We start from the raw sequence: 15,727 nt of genomic DNA on the forward strand, positions 1-15,727 counted from the left end.
AACGGGAGAGGCCGCAACAGAGGGAGGCCCGCGTACCGCAAAAAAAAAAAAAAAAAAAGAGATGCATGTGATCTTTTCCATTGTCACAGACCAGAGAGCTGCCTCCATCATGCCTTCCTCAAGGAAGGGGAAACAGAGGGACTAGGCCAAAAGCTGGGACAGCAGAGAGACAATTAGAGTAGATGGCCCCCTAGATGAAGAGTCCAGAGACCTGGGAGTTCAGGGCTAGGGATAAGAGGGTGTGATGTTTTCTGTGCTCTTTCCAGGTTGCAGTTCAGCAGCAGGAGTCAGCTACAACCCAGAAGGCTGAGCGGGAGGTGAGCCACATGGTGGTGATGATGGTGGGATCCTTCTGTCTCTGTTACACGCCCTGTGCTGCCCTGGCCATGTATACAGTCAACAACCGTAACCACAGGGTGGACTTATGGTTTGTCACCATTCCTGCCTTCTTCTCCAAGAGTGCTTGCGTCTACAATCCCATTGTCTACTGCTTCATGAATAAGCAGGAAAAGCTCGCTATTTATATTCCTAAGACCTGGTTCTTCTCAACAACGACTTTTTTTTTTTTTTTGCGGTACGCAGGCCTCTCACTGTTGTGGCCCCTCCCGTTGCGGAAAACGGGCTCCGGACGCGCAGCCTCAGCGGCCTTGGCTCACAGGCCCAGCCGCTCCGCGGCATGTGGGATCCTCCCGGACCGGGGCACGAACCCACGTCCCCTGCATCGGCAGGCGGATTCTCAACCACTGCGCCACCAGGGAAGCCCAACAACGACTTTTAACTCCAAGCACCTTGGACTCCACTCAAAGGGTTTCTAGGGGTGAACAGGGAAGCCATGGAAACCCTTAGCAGGCTAAAAAGCACTTGGTAAGTAAGCACAGGGATGAAGGCGTGGTCATCCAGACAAGATCACAGAACCCAGGGAAGACAACTTGAGCCATAAAATTCGAGTTGCTCCAAAGGGCAGGATGAGAAGTGAAAAGGCTTTCCGATTCACTGAAAAACTGATAGATCAACAGTGCCCCTAAATTTCCATTTCACGAGTTCTTAATCCTTTCCAACTTCTAGTCTGCACGACCATTTATGTGAAACACAGAAATCACAACACATGCATAAGTTTCTAAAACAGCTTATCATCTGAAGGTGCCAGGTGGCTTCCTATCCCAAATCCTGAATCTAACCTAATAACCCAAACTCAGACAAATCAAGGAGGGTTCCTGTCTTGTAGAGCTAACACTCTGCTTCGAGAATTGTTATTTTGTTTCCTCAGTTCCAGAGTTGGATTCAAAACTAATGTGAAACCTCCTGGATAGAAACAGAATTGGCAGTCCTTCCCCAGTTGGGAGCACTTTCAAGTAATGGTGGGGTGTGTGGGCGGGGCTATTCTGGGGTCACTTTTGACAGTGCTCTTATGGGGCAGGGTGGTTCGTGAGGTTTCCCAACAGTGAAATTCTACACATTCTCAGAGTTAGCCAGAATGTGTAGGGATTATCATTGTAGACCCAGGAGTAGTGAGTAGTCTTAGCCTAGAATATAGCTAGTTCTCAGTATTGGGAAGATACAATCAAAACCACCTGAGGAGAGCCTGTGTATAAGGCATTGTGCAAGGCTTTGAGGATACAAAGAATGAGATCTTTTTTCCCCTACGCTCCCTGATGTTATCTCCTCCGTACGGGTCTACCAAGGGGACTATCTCCAATTCTGCTCTTTCCTCCAGTTCCAAGCTCGCATCATGGAGATGGTGTGTGGAAAGCCCATGACAGATGAGTCTGACATGTCTAGCTCCCAGAAAATGGAAGTTTCTACCGTCTCTTCCAGCCAAGTTGGCCCCAACTAAGGAGCCACACTGGCCTGCTTGCAGCAACAAGGATTTTACATTTAAGGAAATTTCTACTTTCTACCTTCCCTGTCAAAAACCAAACTGCTACAGCACAGAAAATGGGAAGGGGAGTGATAGCAATTTGAGGTCAATTTTCCATTTTCCTACTATTTCCTTCCTACCTACACAAAGCTACTGTTCCAGTTGGGTCTACTTCAGACCACCCCAAAGGCCATTTCAACAATCATCAGTTTCTACTCTTAAGTGGCAGAATTTATAGCACTTGGAGAACAGATTTCTACATACAAGGCAACTGTAAAGGAGTCTGGCTGATGATTTTTCAGTGTATACACAACATTTTCCTTTTTAGTAACATTTTTTTCCCTACTGGGGATCTGTTCAAAGATGACACATTTTGAATTAAAACAAACTTACGAAAACACTTTAGAAATGGGAGAGACATTCAAAAAAAAAACCAAACCTTTAGGGTTTCCCTGGTGGCACAGTGGTTAAGAATCCGCCTGCCAATGCAGGGGACACGGGTTCGAGTCCTGGTCCGGGAAGATCCCACATGCCACAGAGCAACTAAGTTCGTGCGCCACAACTACTGAGCCTGCGCTCTAGAGCCCGCGAACCACAACTACTGAGCCCGCGAGCCTAGAGCCCGTGCTCCACAACAAGAGAAGCCACCGCAGAGAAGCCGGTGCACCACAACAAAGAGTAGCCCCCGCTCACCGCAACTAGAGAAAGCCCAAGCAGAGCAACGAAGACCTAATGCAGCCAAAAATAAATAAATAAAATAAATCAAAACAAAACAAAAACCTTTAAAAAAAAAACCCTTTAGGCCACAACAAGTGCGAGGCCCGCGTACCGCAAAAACAACAACAACAACAAAACCCTTTAGTAGGTCCCAAATGAGTTTGAAAGAACTTTCTTATGCTGTCACTGCCACTAATTGCTATCGCTTTGGCTGGGAAAGCCATGCCCACAAACCCCTGTACCAGCATGAATATTCCAGGTGCTTCCTTTCCCCCCACACCTCCCATCTGGCTAAACCTATATATCTGTCTCAAGCTGTGTATTTACTAAAGTTAATAGTTTAATTCCCTTCATGTTCTCAAAATGAATTTGCATATCTCAATACCATTTATAAACTATACAAAATGTTCAAAAACTGTTTTACCTTATACTCCCTCTCCCCACCCCCTGAAGAAGAGACTTTTTGAAATAAAAATCAAGATAAATGTGTGTACATTCAGAAATGGCTTGTGTTTGGTATCAGGCAATTACGTAATGAGCAGCTGGGCTCCTCTCCAGTTATATGGCCTAAGGGAAGCAGAGAAGGGTTACAGCTGTAGAAGGATGCTAGAAGATTTCAGGAATAGAAAGAAAAGAGTAACCAATTTAGGAGAAGGCAGTAACTTCTCTGGGTTTGGGTGGGGGGTATGATAAACTTTCTAGGAGAGCTCTTTCTCGGTGCCATTTTATGACACCCATAATTCTAAGCAAGAGTTCCATTTCTTAAGAAAATAAAGGACATACATAACCCACAGGGAATGTAAACAGTTTTATTTAGAAACAGATAGGTACCTGTTTGCATTATAGAATATAAAACTGGGTTTACACTCTATAAAAAATAACCAGTATCCAAATTCAAGAGAGCTAGCATTCACAGAACACACAATGTGGGTGTGCAGCTACTGTTCACCAGCCTCAGACTTGATTTAAACCAAAAGAAAAAAAAAAAAATCCAGGGGGATCATTAGAGCTTAGAGTACAATGCTTACTGATGAGCACCCAGCATCCAGAAGTTGCTGTCTTGGCAGATGGAGGTTTGCTTTCTAGGTGCATGGCTTTAACATAAGGCCTGGGTTCTCTGTACCTAGTGACCTATGAGGATCTCCTGCCACACAATTCATGATGTGCCCTCTCCAAGCCAGGGTTGGTGGGCATTATTAATTATCCCTGATCTTCTTAACAATAAAAATGGGGAATCTGGAAGGCAGAGAATTTCCACTCCCTTATATTGGGGTTAAAAGAATGCATCTACTCTCAAGAGCTCAATGCAAAGGCTGGGGTGGAGTTACACAATATCCGGCTTTTTACCCGGCCAAGTAGCCCACCCTCAACATGACTGTGGAAGACCAAAGGATACACCTAGGTTCAGATTATAATAATCACCCAGCACCACCTGAATGTATTATCCAGAAAGATATATGAAATAATAACAGTTAGAGATATATATATATATATATATATATATTTGTCTTAGTAACCTGAGGGCTAAAAACTTGGAATATAATAATTCTTCTCAAAGGAGGTCCATCTGTATGAAAGGGACCAAAAAAGACAGTTTCCTGTTATGTAAAGTATAGGTAAAGTGAGTTGGGAACAGAGGTGGTTTCTTCAGCTCCTTCTACAATGTCCCTCTCTCTGATAAGGATTGGCCATGTTGATTCATGATAAACTTTTTTTTGGCAGTGGGGAGATGGGGACATAGGGAGTGATGGGTCAAAGGCAGGAAGGGTGAGCGATGGTCCTCAAACCAAAGAGCCCTCTCATCTTTGAGTCTTAGCTCAAGCTCTCCAGCTGACACAGAAACAGGCCTGGTAGTAAGTGGTTAGCATTCTGAGGTATGAGGATCCCTGGTAAATTCAGCAGCATGTGGTTTTTGGAAACCAGCCCACAAGATAAGAACACTGCAACCAAGCCCCTAACTAATACTGCTATTTAACCACCGTCCAAAAGAGAAAGGAAAGAAAAAAATCCCACCACACTAGGAGGTTCTAAGCTTTCATTTAAGGTGGTCCAAATAATCTTCTCTTTATTTTATCTTCGAGTTTCTTAAGAGAATCCTCATTCAGTGATCATTTCTCTCATTAAAGGCACTTTCAATGACATGATTGGAAAGGAGTACATTTTAACTGCAGTGCAGATTAATTCCTTGGAACACCTGGAGAAATAGGAGCTGAACGGGGGCACTTACAGTGATTCAATAGGCAAGACAGTCTTGAGCACTTCAATAGATGCATACCCAGAAAAAAGCATGTGCCTTAAAAACACTTGTATTTTTCCTTTAGTTTTCCAGCTGTTTCTATGTATAGCTCTGTAAAGAGATCACACTCAGTACTTGATTGATTTTCAAGACAGTGGCCCCAACTCTTCCCACCACAGCTGTGCTTGACAAAATTAGCAAACAGCTCGTCTTACAGGGAAGGAAAAAAAAGAATAATGAAATCAAGTTGAGCCAAGCTTTCTTACAGCACAGGGATGGGTCCTTGCCCAGACAATGCCAGGACCTGGACCTGGAGCAGCTGAATGAAATATTCGGCCCCTGCTACTTATGCAGTATACTTTTCAATAGGCAAGTTTAAGTGTTCTCTCTCTAAATTGTGGGGACTATTTCTTCCCTTTTCTCTCTCTTGAACATTTCTTATTGATCTCAGGCTTAAAATTAATGAAGTCAGAATTACAAAAATTGTATGATAAGCGTTGAGAAAGAGTGAAGGGCTAACGTTTGCCTACAAAGTGTGAGTTGAGGATCTTGATCCTTCATATCATACTCCCAACCAGAGAACAAATACAAAAATAAACACACATGTTATACATAATACAAAGTGTAAATCTACAAACACAAGTGTACTAATTAGAGTTTTTCCTCAGAAGCACAGTTTCCCTCCAGTCCCTCAGAGAGGAGGAGGAATGGGGACGGGATTTTTAAGACAGCTTTTCATGTCTTAAAAAGTTTGTAATAACAGTCTCAGTAGCGCAAACAATTTCATGTGAAACCAGAAGCTGTAAAAATAAATTACTTTTGAAGAAATGTACGTTCCTCTGTCTGCAGCTCAGAACTCATCATGTCGTACTAAGGCCTCACCAAAATCTGTGGCCTGGCTGCCCACAAATAAATCATACTTGTCAACAATCTCCTCCTTGGTGAGCTTGCCATCCTGAAAGTAGAGAGAACGGTGAATTGATGCAAAATATATTTCTCATTTCAAATTTAGAACACTGTTAACGTACAACAGGGGTTAGTCAAGATTTACGATTCTAATTCCCACTAAATTAAATGTGAACTCAATCTTCACTGCCCACCCCCAACACACACACGCAAAGAGGGAAGAAAACAGCAGCTGATACATTTTTCTTATCAAGGAAGTTAAAAGTGGAAGGATGGAAATAATATAGCTCAACGGCTCAATGCTAGGGATATGGGTTTGTTTTTTGAGAAGAAAATGCTCCCTTTCGAGCAAAATGTGGGACATCTCCTAGATATGGGTAAGAGATAGTCAAGAATAGCCAGGAAAAATACTTCAAAGTGAATCAAGTCTTTGTCTAACAGGAACAATGAAATATGCTAATATCAAGCACAGTCTTCAACTTCAAAATGACCTAGTCACCAATCAGATTCCAGACAGAACCCCAAATGAAGGCTCAGATACTCATCTCAAGAATTATCTAGGCCAGATTCCCAAGGGATGACTACATGAGTTTCCTTTTCTCACATGTCTCAGGACACAGCACCTGGCTACCGAAGTGACTGAGCAAGAACTCAAAACAGACTGAGACCCTCAAAAAGGCTCAATAAGAAACTGCACTAGGGGCCTCCCTGGTGGCGCAGTGGTTAAGAATCCACCTGCCAATGCAGGGGACACGGATTCGAGCCCTGGTCCGGGAAGATCCCACATGCCGTGGAGCAACTAAGCCCGTGTGCCACAACTACTGAGCCTGCACTCTAGAGTCTGCGCGAGCCACAACTACTGAAGCCCGTGCCTAGAGCCTGTGTTCCTCAACAAGAGAAGCCACCGCAATGAGAAGCCTGTGCACCGCAATGAAGAGTAGCCCCCGCTCATCGCAACTAGAGAAAGCCCGTGCGCAGCCACAAAGACTCAATGCAGCCAAAAATAAATAATTAAAAAAAAAAAAAAAAGAAACTGCATTAAAACCGAAGATCAGTCTAAATAAAAGAACATTTAGAATTCTGAATCCCCCAACTTTAGACTGATTTTCAGTTTTCTCGAAGGAGAGCATTCAAATCTCTGAAAAAGGTGACAGGGCTCAGTAGTAACACCACTCTTTTAATGAACTGAATGCCTTCTCAGATAATTGATCAAGGGTAATTTTAACAGGTTTCAGAGAAAAGCTGATTTATAGGCTCCTACAAATGACTTAATTTTAAAAAGCATATTTGATTTAAGAAGGAAACAACCAGCTTTGAGTAGGCAAAATGAGCCTGTAAAAGATAAAAGAACAAAGGAAATAACAACAAAAAAGCAAAGAAGATTTCTTGGGGTTCCAAAGATAGCAGATGATGCATGCTGGGCACAGGCTATATCCAGAGGCTCTTTCTGAGGCCTAAATTCCTCCAACGCTGGGAACATTGGGCAAAGGGATTTCTAAAACGAGATCAGAGAGCTAGCGCTGCCCCGTAAGTTTTCAATCGCCAATTTTAGATCCATAGCAGACTCAAACTAATTAAGACCTTAAATGCTCTATGTACCTCAACAGGAATTTTTTAGACAATCCCCTGGAAACAGACTTCAATCACTGATAGATTGTTTGGGCCTGGACAGACTTACCTTGTTTTGGTCGGATTCATAGACTAGGTGCCTGGCTTCTGCCTCTGCATGATCATAGTCTGAGGGAAGGATCCAGTCTTTGGTCTCTTCCTTATCCATCTTCCCATCACGGTTCTTATCTCGAAACTCAACAAATTGTTCTCTCTCAGTCTTTACCCATTCTGGCTCATCAGCATTTCCATCATGGCTGTACATGTCACCTGTGTGAATACACATCCATACAAAAGATGAGTTTGTCTTTTCTCGAAGACTGCCCCATGCAAATCTGACCTGACCCTTTTTCCTCATTCATCAGTTTGGAACCTAATAGCAGTTATAAGCGTATTTTAGGTCAGAGAGACCTTAAGAAGGAAGGTGTTTTCCTGATGTGTGATTACTGATCTTGCAACAAGAATATTTCCAGCTGTTGGTCTTGAATGATATGAGAGCAAAGAGAATCCTTTAAAAAAAAATGCAGAAACAAAGGGAGATGACTAGCATCAAGAAAGGTGAAGACCAGGACTTCCCCAGGGGAGCAATAGTTAAGAATCTGCCTGCCAATGCAGGGGACATGGGTTCAATCCCTGGTCCAGGAAGATCCCACATGCTGCGGAGCAACTAAGCCCATGTGTGCCACAACCACTGAGCCCGTGTGCCACAACTACTGAAGCCCACGTGCCTGGAGCCTGTGCTCCGCAATGAGAGAAGCCACCACAATGAGAAGCCTGTGCACCACAATGAAGAGTAGCCCCCGCCCGTTGCAACCAGAGAAAGCCCGCGCAGCAATGAAGACCCAACACAGCCAAAAATAAATAAATAAATAAAAAGAAAGGTAAAGACCAACTTTCATAAGACAGTTGTTCCCTACATTCCATTTCACTACTAATTAACCCGACCACTAGTTTTAGAAAGATGTGGTTTTAAATCCCCAAGAAAACTTGAGAGGTCTATAAGTCAAACTGTCCACCAACCAATTACAGAGTATACTTTTTTTTTTAAAGTATTAAAAAAAAATTTTTTTTTAATTTTTGGCCGCGTTGGGTCTTTGTTGCTGCGCATGGGCTTTCTCTAGATGCGGCGAGCAGGGGCTACTCTGTTGCGGTGCATGGGCTTCTCATTGCAGTGGCTTCTCTTGTTGCGGAGCACAGGCTTCAGTAGTTGCAGCACACGGGCTCAGTAGTTGTGGCTCGCGGGCTCTAGAGTGCGGGCTCGGTAGTTGTGGCGCACGGGCTTAGCTACTGTCAAAATTCTTTTAGGAATTACATGAGTGAAAGTCTGAAGACTCCTACATTACACTATATCAAAGTAAGTGTACATGCATTTCATGTAAAGTATGGGAACACACCTAATATAAGTCTAAGTAACTTCTAAAGAGTTATTTACTTGTGATAAAAGTAATTTGTATGTTGGGACCCATAAAATGGAGGCTGCCCCAGTGGCCCGGCCCATGCCACAAATCTAAACCTAAGTCAGACCACACTGCCAAGAAAACCTAACATATATCAATCACAACCCTCCAGCTAAGCTTCAGTCAACTTACCTTACCCTTAGAAAAGACGACCTGCTATCTTTATAAGGAAATCACTGACCTCCTAGCCAAACATGTTCTGTATCCGAGTTGCCCCTCTAATGTTTTATAAAGCCTGCTCTTGCCCAAAACCCCCTGGGAAGAATGCTCCACTGCTTGTGAGGTACTTTACCCCCCAATCCACGGATTGTTTTCCCTTGAATAAAGGACATCAAACTTGTTACTAAATTCTACTATTTCCGGCATTTGACAGTTGGCACTGTCGTTTTCCTGAACTTGAGGGTTAAGAGTAGAACTACTCCCTCTGTCTTAAACACAAATTGGGAGTCTCAGAGCAGGTCTTGCCAATTCTTTTTTCATGTTACAGCACATTCAGGAAACACAGTATTTGTATGATCCACTGGCCAGCACCCTGCCCTAGCTGTCCTGAGGGTCAGGGAGACTTTTCACTGTATACAGATTGGGAAATTCTGAATTAGGTAATACGTGTGTATTAGGAAACGCACGTGAGGAAAACGTGCGTTTAAAAGACATATTTTTCTTTCTTTTTTTCTTTTTTTTTAAAATTTGGCCACACCACGAGGCATTCGGGATCTTAGTTCCCCAACCAGGGGTCAAACCCGGCCCCCGCAGTGAAAGTGCCGAGTCCTAACCACTGGACCGCCAGGGAATTTCCTGAAAGACATGCTTTTAATAGAAGCTAGAATATACAACATAACGTAAGTGCATCTTAAAGCTAAAAGAGTAAGGATAAGAATTAATACTATTTAATTTTCTATTAAAAAATTCAACCTGGGCTTCCCTGGTGGCGCAGCGGTTGAGAATCTGCCTGCCAATGCAGGGGACACAGGTTTGAGCCCTGGTCTGGGAAGATCCCACATGCCGCGGAGCAACTAGGCCCGTGAGCCACAACTACTGAGCCTGTGCGTCTGGAGCCTGTGCTCCGCAACAAGAGAGGCCGCGACAGTGAGAGGCCCGCGCAGCAGGATGAAGAGTGGCCCCCGCTCGCCGCAACTAGAGAGAGCCCTCGCACAGAAACGAAGACCCAACACAGCCATAAATAAATAAATAAATAAATAAATAAATAATTTTTAAAAATTCAACCTAAATGATATTAAGGAATTACTAATTTTTTTAGATTTTATTTAAAAATATTTAGAGATACATATGTATCTTAAGAGAGATATAACCAAATGTTTACAGATGAAATGAGACGCTGATTGGGATTTACTTCAAAATAATAAAGGAGGTAAGACGTGGATATGGATATAAAAGGATTGGCCATGGGTTGATGGCTGCTGGGACTGGGCGTTAAGTACAGGGGATTCATTATACTATTCTATTTAATTTTGTGTATGCTTGCAATGCTGTATAATAAATTTAAATTGTTCAACAGTATAACTCTGGGGACTTATTAATGCTAACTGTAAGAGGCAAAGACCATTTGTTCCTTTTTGATCTTTCTCCTCAACAGGGCAGAAACTACCCCTAGAAACTGGAAGATACTGCTTGGGAGACTTTTTAGCTTTACAAAGCCCAGCATCCAAGATGTAAAAGTGTTTGCATTAGTTGATGCTTTGCAAAACTAAGTCACACACACACAGTTGACAGTTTTAGTAGTTTCAAGAAACAATTGATCTATATGATGGGAGGGAGATAGAAGTATCTCTTTATTTGGCCCCAATGCTTGATAAATGATGGTACTTAACCGTTATAACACTTAAGTCCTCTCAAGAGGTTCAAAATGAGTTCCTCCGTTTTAGCAACGGTGATAAAATGGCAAAACCAAGAATTAAAAGATAAAATATTAAAAAAAAGAAATAGTCGACTTTGAAATGGGCTCAGTAAATACACCCAGGCATTTATTTCCACTGTGCTGATGAACTCCACTAAAAAAATCATTTCGGAAAAAAATTCCATCTTCCCACTGCTCACCCCTCTCAAAGTACATCATGGAGTCTTAGAAGAAAAGAGTATTCAAGGAGTAATTCAACTGGAATAACTCTAGAAAATACGTAGCAGGTGTAATTAGACAAAATCTGAGTAAAGCAGTGACTTGTTCAATGGACTGAAGTGACATACAGGGATAGAGGTAAGGGCTTAAGTCTCCCTTTCACACTTAAAATAAACATTCCAGGTAAAGATCAGAAGCCTAAAAACAAATTGTCTTATGAAACACAAAACCAGTAGTGCACTAGAATTAAGTTACTACGAGTAAAAATAATAATTGGAAATATAAAATTATCTAATATCTTTTAAAATGGAATGACATTTGTAACAAAGACATTTGTAATATCTTCCATCTCTTCTCCTTTACTTATGCTAATTTCCATCACACTAATTGTGAAACAATTTGTTCAACTACTTGGTAAGAGGCAGCTCCTTTTTTTTAAAGCAATGGGAAAATCTTGAAATTATTTTGAGGATAATAAAAATAGCTTTAGGGACTTCCCTGGCAGTCCAATGGTTAAGACTCTGCACTTCCACTGCAGGGGGCACGGGTTCGATCCCTGGTTGGAGAACTAAGATCCCACATGCTGCACGGCATGGCCAAAAAAAAAAAAAAAAGCTTTACTTGAGAGAAAGGTATAGCATCTAAAGGTATAGCATCTGTTTATAACAGACAACTGGGAATTCCCTGGCAGGCCAGTGGTTAGGACTCCGAGCTTTCATTGCTGAGGGCAAGGGTTCGATCCTTGGTCAGGGAACTAAGATCCCACAAGCCAAGGTGTGGTCAAAAAAAAAAAAAAAGAAAAAGGAAAAGAAAAGAAAACAAAACCAGACAACTAAAAGGAAAACTGGCAGAAAGGAGTGATTTTTTAAAAAAAGACAAAAGGAAACAAATTAGAGAACCTAGACAGAAAACATGAATAGAATACAGCGAAAAGGAAAGACTAAGAGGAATCAACAACTCTTAGTCACCCAACTGTCTCTTCTGTTCTATTTCCCAGTTTCCTAATGCCAGTCTAGGCTCCCTGCAACTCCTTACTGTCAATTCCACAGGGCATCTGGGATGCACTATTTCAGTGTTGTCCACTACAGTAGCCACTGGCCACATGGGGCTACTGAGGACGTGAAATGTGACTGGTCCAAACTGAAATGTGCTATAGTGTAAAATAAACTTTTGACGATTTGTATAAAAAAACACTCCCAATGATTTATATTGATAACATGTTGAAATTATAGTATTTTGGAATCTTAGGCTAAATAAAATACACTATTGAAATAAATTTCATCTGTTTCTTTTTATTGTTTTTGATGTGGCTATTAGAAAAGTTAGAACTATATATGTGGCTCACATTTACATTTTGATTTGCCAGTGCTGCTACAGACACTTTATCATGACCCCCTATTCCTCACGCTGGTCTGACTTAATGATGTGCTAAGAACTGACCCATGGGGTAAATTGTTTCTACTGGTGAACATATCTTCCAGAGCTTCTCAGCTTCTTCTAAGAAAAACACTAGAAACAGACTTACCAATATACTCCTCCAGATCAATGAAACCATCAGCATTCTTATCTATATCTTCCATTGTTTCCTAAACAGAAGAGAGTAATTAGACTTAGTATCCGGATGAGTTAGTTTAGGCAATTATTTGTCATTCATTAAAATATACATACATACACACACACACAACACACACACACACACACACACACACACGTGTTTATGTAGATGTGTGTGGGTATGGTTAATCCATAGGAAATTGTGGTTTTTCTAGCTGAAAGAATGGTAAAATATTATCAATTTTTTATGCTACAGCTTAAAATAACTAACAGTCTTCTTGAAGGAACACTTAATAGTGAACTACATCATCAAGTCCATGATGATCTGGCAGCCCTAGGCATGCTTAACTTTAACAGGAGATGTGACCAGTGAGTACATCTACAGCTATAGTCTATGTTTTATCAGCAACTGCCTTCTGTGAAAATTCTTTAGTATCACTGTCATTACTCAGTGCCTGGTATTTTAAACAACAGGATTTCCCCTCATGCCTACAGTACGAAGCCACCAATGAACGGCATAATCTGATGGTACGTATTGTCATACTAAACAGAAAGCCTAAAGCACCATCGAGATCACAGAAAAACAGAGTGACAGAGCTTGGACTCAATCTGGCCAGCACTTGTATAGCAAGTCTTTCTTCTAAATACAGAGGAACGGCTCAAAAGGAAAGCGTAAGCAACAAAAAGAGAAAGTTTCCATTGAGAATCCTTGCTCTCACCCCACCCACCTGTACTACGATATCCTTCATGTAGTCATACTCCTCAGGGTGCAGGAAAGCTGTGAATTCCTCCTTTGTGGCAATGAGGTCTCCATCCTTGTCTGCCATTTTAAACCTCCGCTCATCTCTAACCATCATCTGTTTATAGTTAAATCCATCATCAGGGTCTGGATCATCTAGAAAAGAAAAATTTAGGTCAAATCTTAATCGACTTCCAGAAAACATGAAAATGTATGGGGAATCAATTTCCAAGAAAGATAAACCAAGCACTGAAGAATTAACTCTTGATTACTCAGGTAAAATTGCAGCAGTATAAAGACATTCCGTTTGGTAATCAAAGACCTCAAAATCAGGTCTGAGTTGAATGTAAATGTTTGCCATTCAACATGGAACCCTGGCTCCTGGACTGTGTAACCCATTATGTAATGCTTCACTGTTACTGCTCTTGGGGCAACCAACGAGCTTGAGTTTTCTAGATATATCCAAGGGGCAGCGGTGGTTCTAAAGTCATACTGAGTTTGAATCCTAACTCTACCACTTCTTAGCCATGTGACCTTGGGCAAGTAACTTAACTGTACTTCAACTTACTCATCTGTAAAATGGAGATAATAACAGTGCTGGCCTCATAGGATTGTTATGAGGGTAAATAAGCAAATAAATAGAAGTTCAGTGCTAGAACAGTGCCTGGCACAGAGTTGGCTTTTAATAAATGTTAGCCATTGCTATGTTGATTAAACATTAGGTTCTCATTAAAAAGCCAGATATCAGGAATTCCCCGGTGGTCCAGTGGTTAGGACTCCGAGCTCTCACTGCCGGGGGCCTGGGTTCAATCCCTGGTCGGCAGAACTAAAATCCCACAAGCCGTGCAGTGCAGCACCCCCCTGCCCTCCCCCTCCCCAAAAGAAGCCACACATCAAAGACCTTCTTTCCCATTATAGGCCATCTGGATTCAAGTACCAGAACAACACCACTTTGAATGGTCACACTTTAGTTTCTTAAGCCAACTCAGAAATACACCATGAGATACAAATACTGGTCACTACCCCACCTCCCCAATTTTTGTAAAATTCTAGGAAATGCAAACAAATTCGAGTTACAGAAAAGAGATCAGTGGTTGCCTTGAGGATTATAAAGGGACACAAGGAAACTGTTGGGGGTGATGGAAATGTTCATTTATTTCGATTGTAGTGATGAGCTCACCGATACATACACCTGTCAAAACTCATCAATTGTGCATTTTAAATACGCGCTGTGTATCGTATGTCAGTTATACTTCAATAAAGCTGTTACAAAAGAAAAATATTAGATTACAACCAAATTAAATTTGGATTTATCCATCTGTTAGGATGCTGAACTGCACAAGCAGTAGTTATTTGGTTTCTCTGTAAGAATATAGAAAAATGAAATTTTGTTTCTTTAAGTTGAAAAAATGTGGAGTTAATGGCAGAAAAGGAAAAAAAAAAAAAAACCCTTTTCAATCTGAGTTGCTGTATGGACCTAATAAGGTAACATGTGAAGATATTTTGAAAGGAAAAGACACCATATTAAAGGTAAGAAATGATTGTTCCTACAACATACTGGTCAAATTTAAAGAAAGATACAGCACTAGTTTTATAAAAAAGACCCACAGGGTCCCTTAATAACATTACACTGCTGACTTTCGATAATGTAATTCAATCTTTCCATACTTTAAGCACAGTTAAAAACAACAACAATAAACTACTGCCCTATTTTGAGAGATGAGCAACTTGAAGCTTCATTCTTTGTTGAGTGTCAAAATTCAGTGAGATAGTTGACTGAATCATGAGGCTTTGCGGACCCTATACGTGTATACTCAAAGCCGTAACAGATTAGAGACAAAGAATTTAAGGAAAGTACGATCTTTCTCAGATACTGAATCCTTTCTTCTAAACAAATAAAGCTTCAGTACAAACTATGTAACATAAATAAGAAAGATAACAGAAGACAACTTATATATTAAGAGTAGATTCTTAGCTAAGAGCCCTTCTCTCCTCCTTAGTGAAAACATGGTGACTGGAATCAAGTAGCCCGATAACATGCACATATATAAGGATGAAAAAGGAAGCTTTAAAACTTTATTTTTAATGACTAAACTCATGTGCCTATCATCACTGCTCAGAGTGCTATTATCTGTCTTAAGCACCAGTTTACTGGGCTATCTGGCCTGGGTAGGCTCTTGATCTAGTTTTGGTACAGGCAGGGTGGATCGTAGTAGCTCATATTTTACTTGTGGCAGAGACAGGGTTAATGTTCCTTTTGTGGAAAGCAGACTAAAAGCTAAAATGATTTATACCTGAACTCGGCTGAACCAAGAACACGCTTTCACAAAAACTCCTCAGCACTTTTGTAAGGCACCTCATTACCCCGAGCACTGTCCACCCACAGGCCTCCAGGGAAAGATGCCTTATAAAGACATTGTTTCTCCAGCCAGAGCTTCAGCTTATGCAGTCTCAGTCAGTAGAAATACCCATTACATTGAATCATTTGCCCTGTGAGGCAACAAAGCTCTCAACAGATTTTTATGCACATAATCATACAAAGAGTTGAAGATTCATTCTGGACAGCAAGTGAGTGACT

The 15,727-nt window shown here is 41.4% G+C and overlaps 2 protein-coding genes across 4 annotated transcripts in view; one reads left to right on the top strand and one right to left on the bottom strand.

The window, feature by feature from the left end:
- Window positions 1–5,207, top strand: part of OPN1SW (opsin 1, short wave sensitive) — a 20,866-nt gene extending 15,659 nt beyond the window's left edge. Inside the window, 2 exon segments of the mRNA XM_024132374.3 lie at window positions 267–515; window positions 1,715–5,207. Of these exon segments, the coding sequence (XP_023988142.1) occupies window positions 267–515; window positions 1,715–1,834 (369 nt within the window). The 3' untranslated portion in view covers window positions 1,835–5,207.
- The window catches only part of CALU (calumenin), a 28,600-nt gene continuing 16,243 nt past the window's right edge, over window positions 3,371–15,727 (bottom strand). For all 3 annotated transcript variants that reach the window (XM_007119747.4, XM_028489783.2, XM_028489782.2), the window contains exons 4-7: window positions 13,139–13,305; window positions 12,382–12,442; window positions 7,396–7,595; window positions 3,371–5,766 (exon numbers count right to left, since the gene is read on the bottom strand). In XM_007119747.4, the coding sequence (XP_007119809.1) occupies window positions 5,662–5,766; window positions 7,396–7,595; window positions 12,382–12,442; window positions 13,139–13,305 (533 nt within the window). In that variant the 3' untranslated portion in view covers window positions 3,371–5,661. The remainder of the gene's footprint in view (window positions 5,767–7,395; window positions 7,596–12,381; window positions 12,443–13,138; window positions 13,306–15,727) is intronic.

This window comes from Physeter macrocephalus, chromosome 5 (genome assembly GCF_002837175.3).
Source record: "Physeter macrocephalus isolate SW-GA chromosome 5, ASM283717v5, whole genome shotgun sequence".
Taxonomy (NCBI): Eukaryota; Metazoa; Chordata; class Mammalia; order Artiodactyla; family Physeteridae; genus Physeter; species Physeter macrocephalus.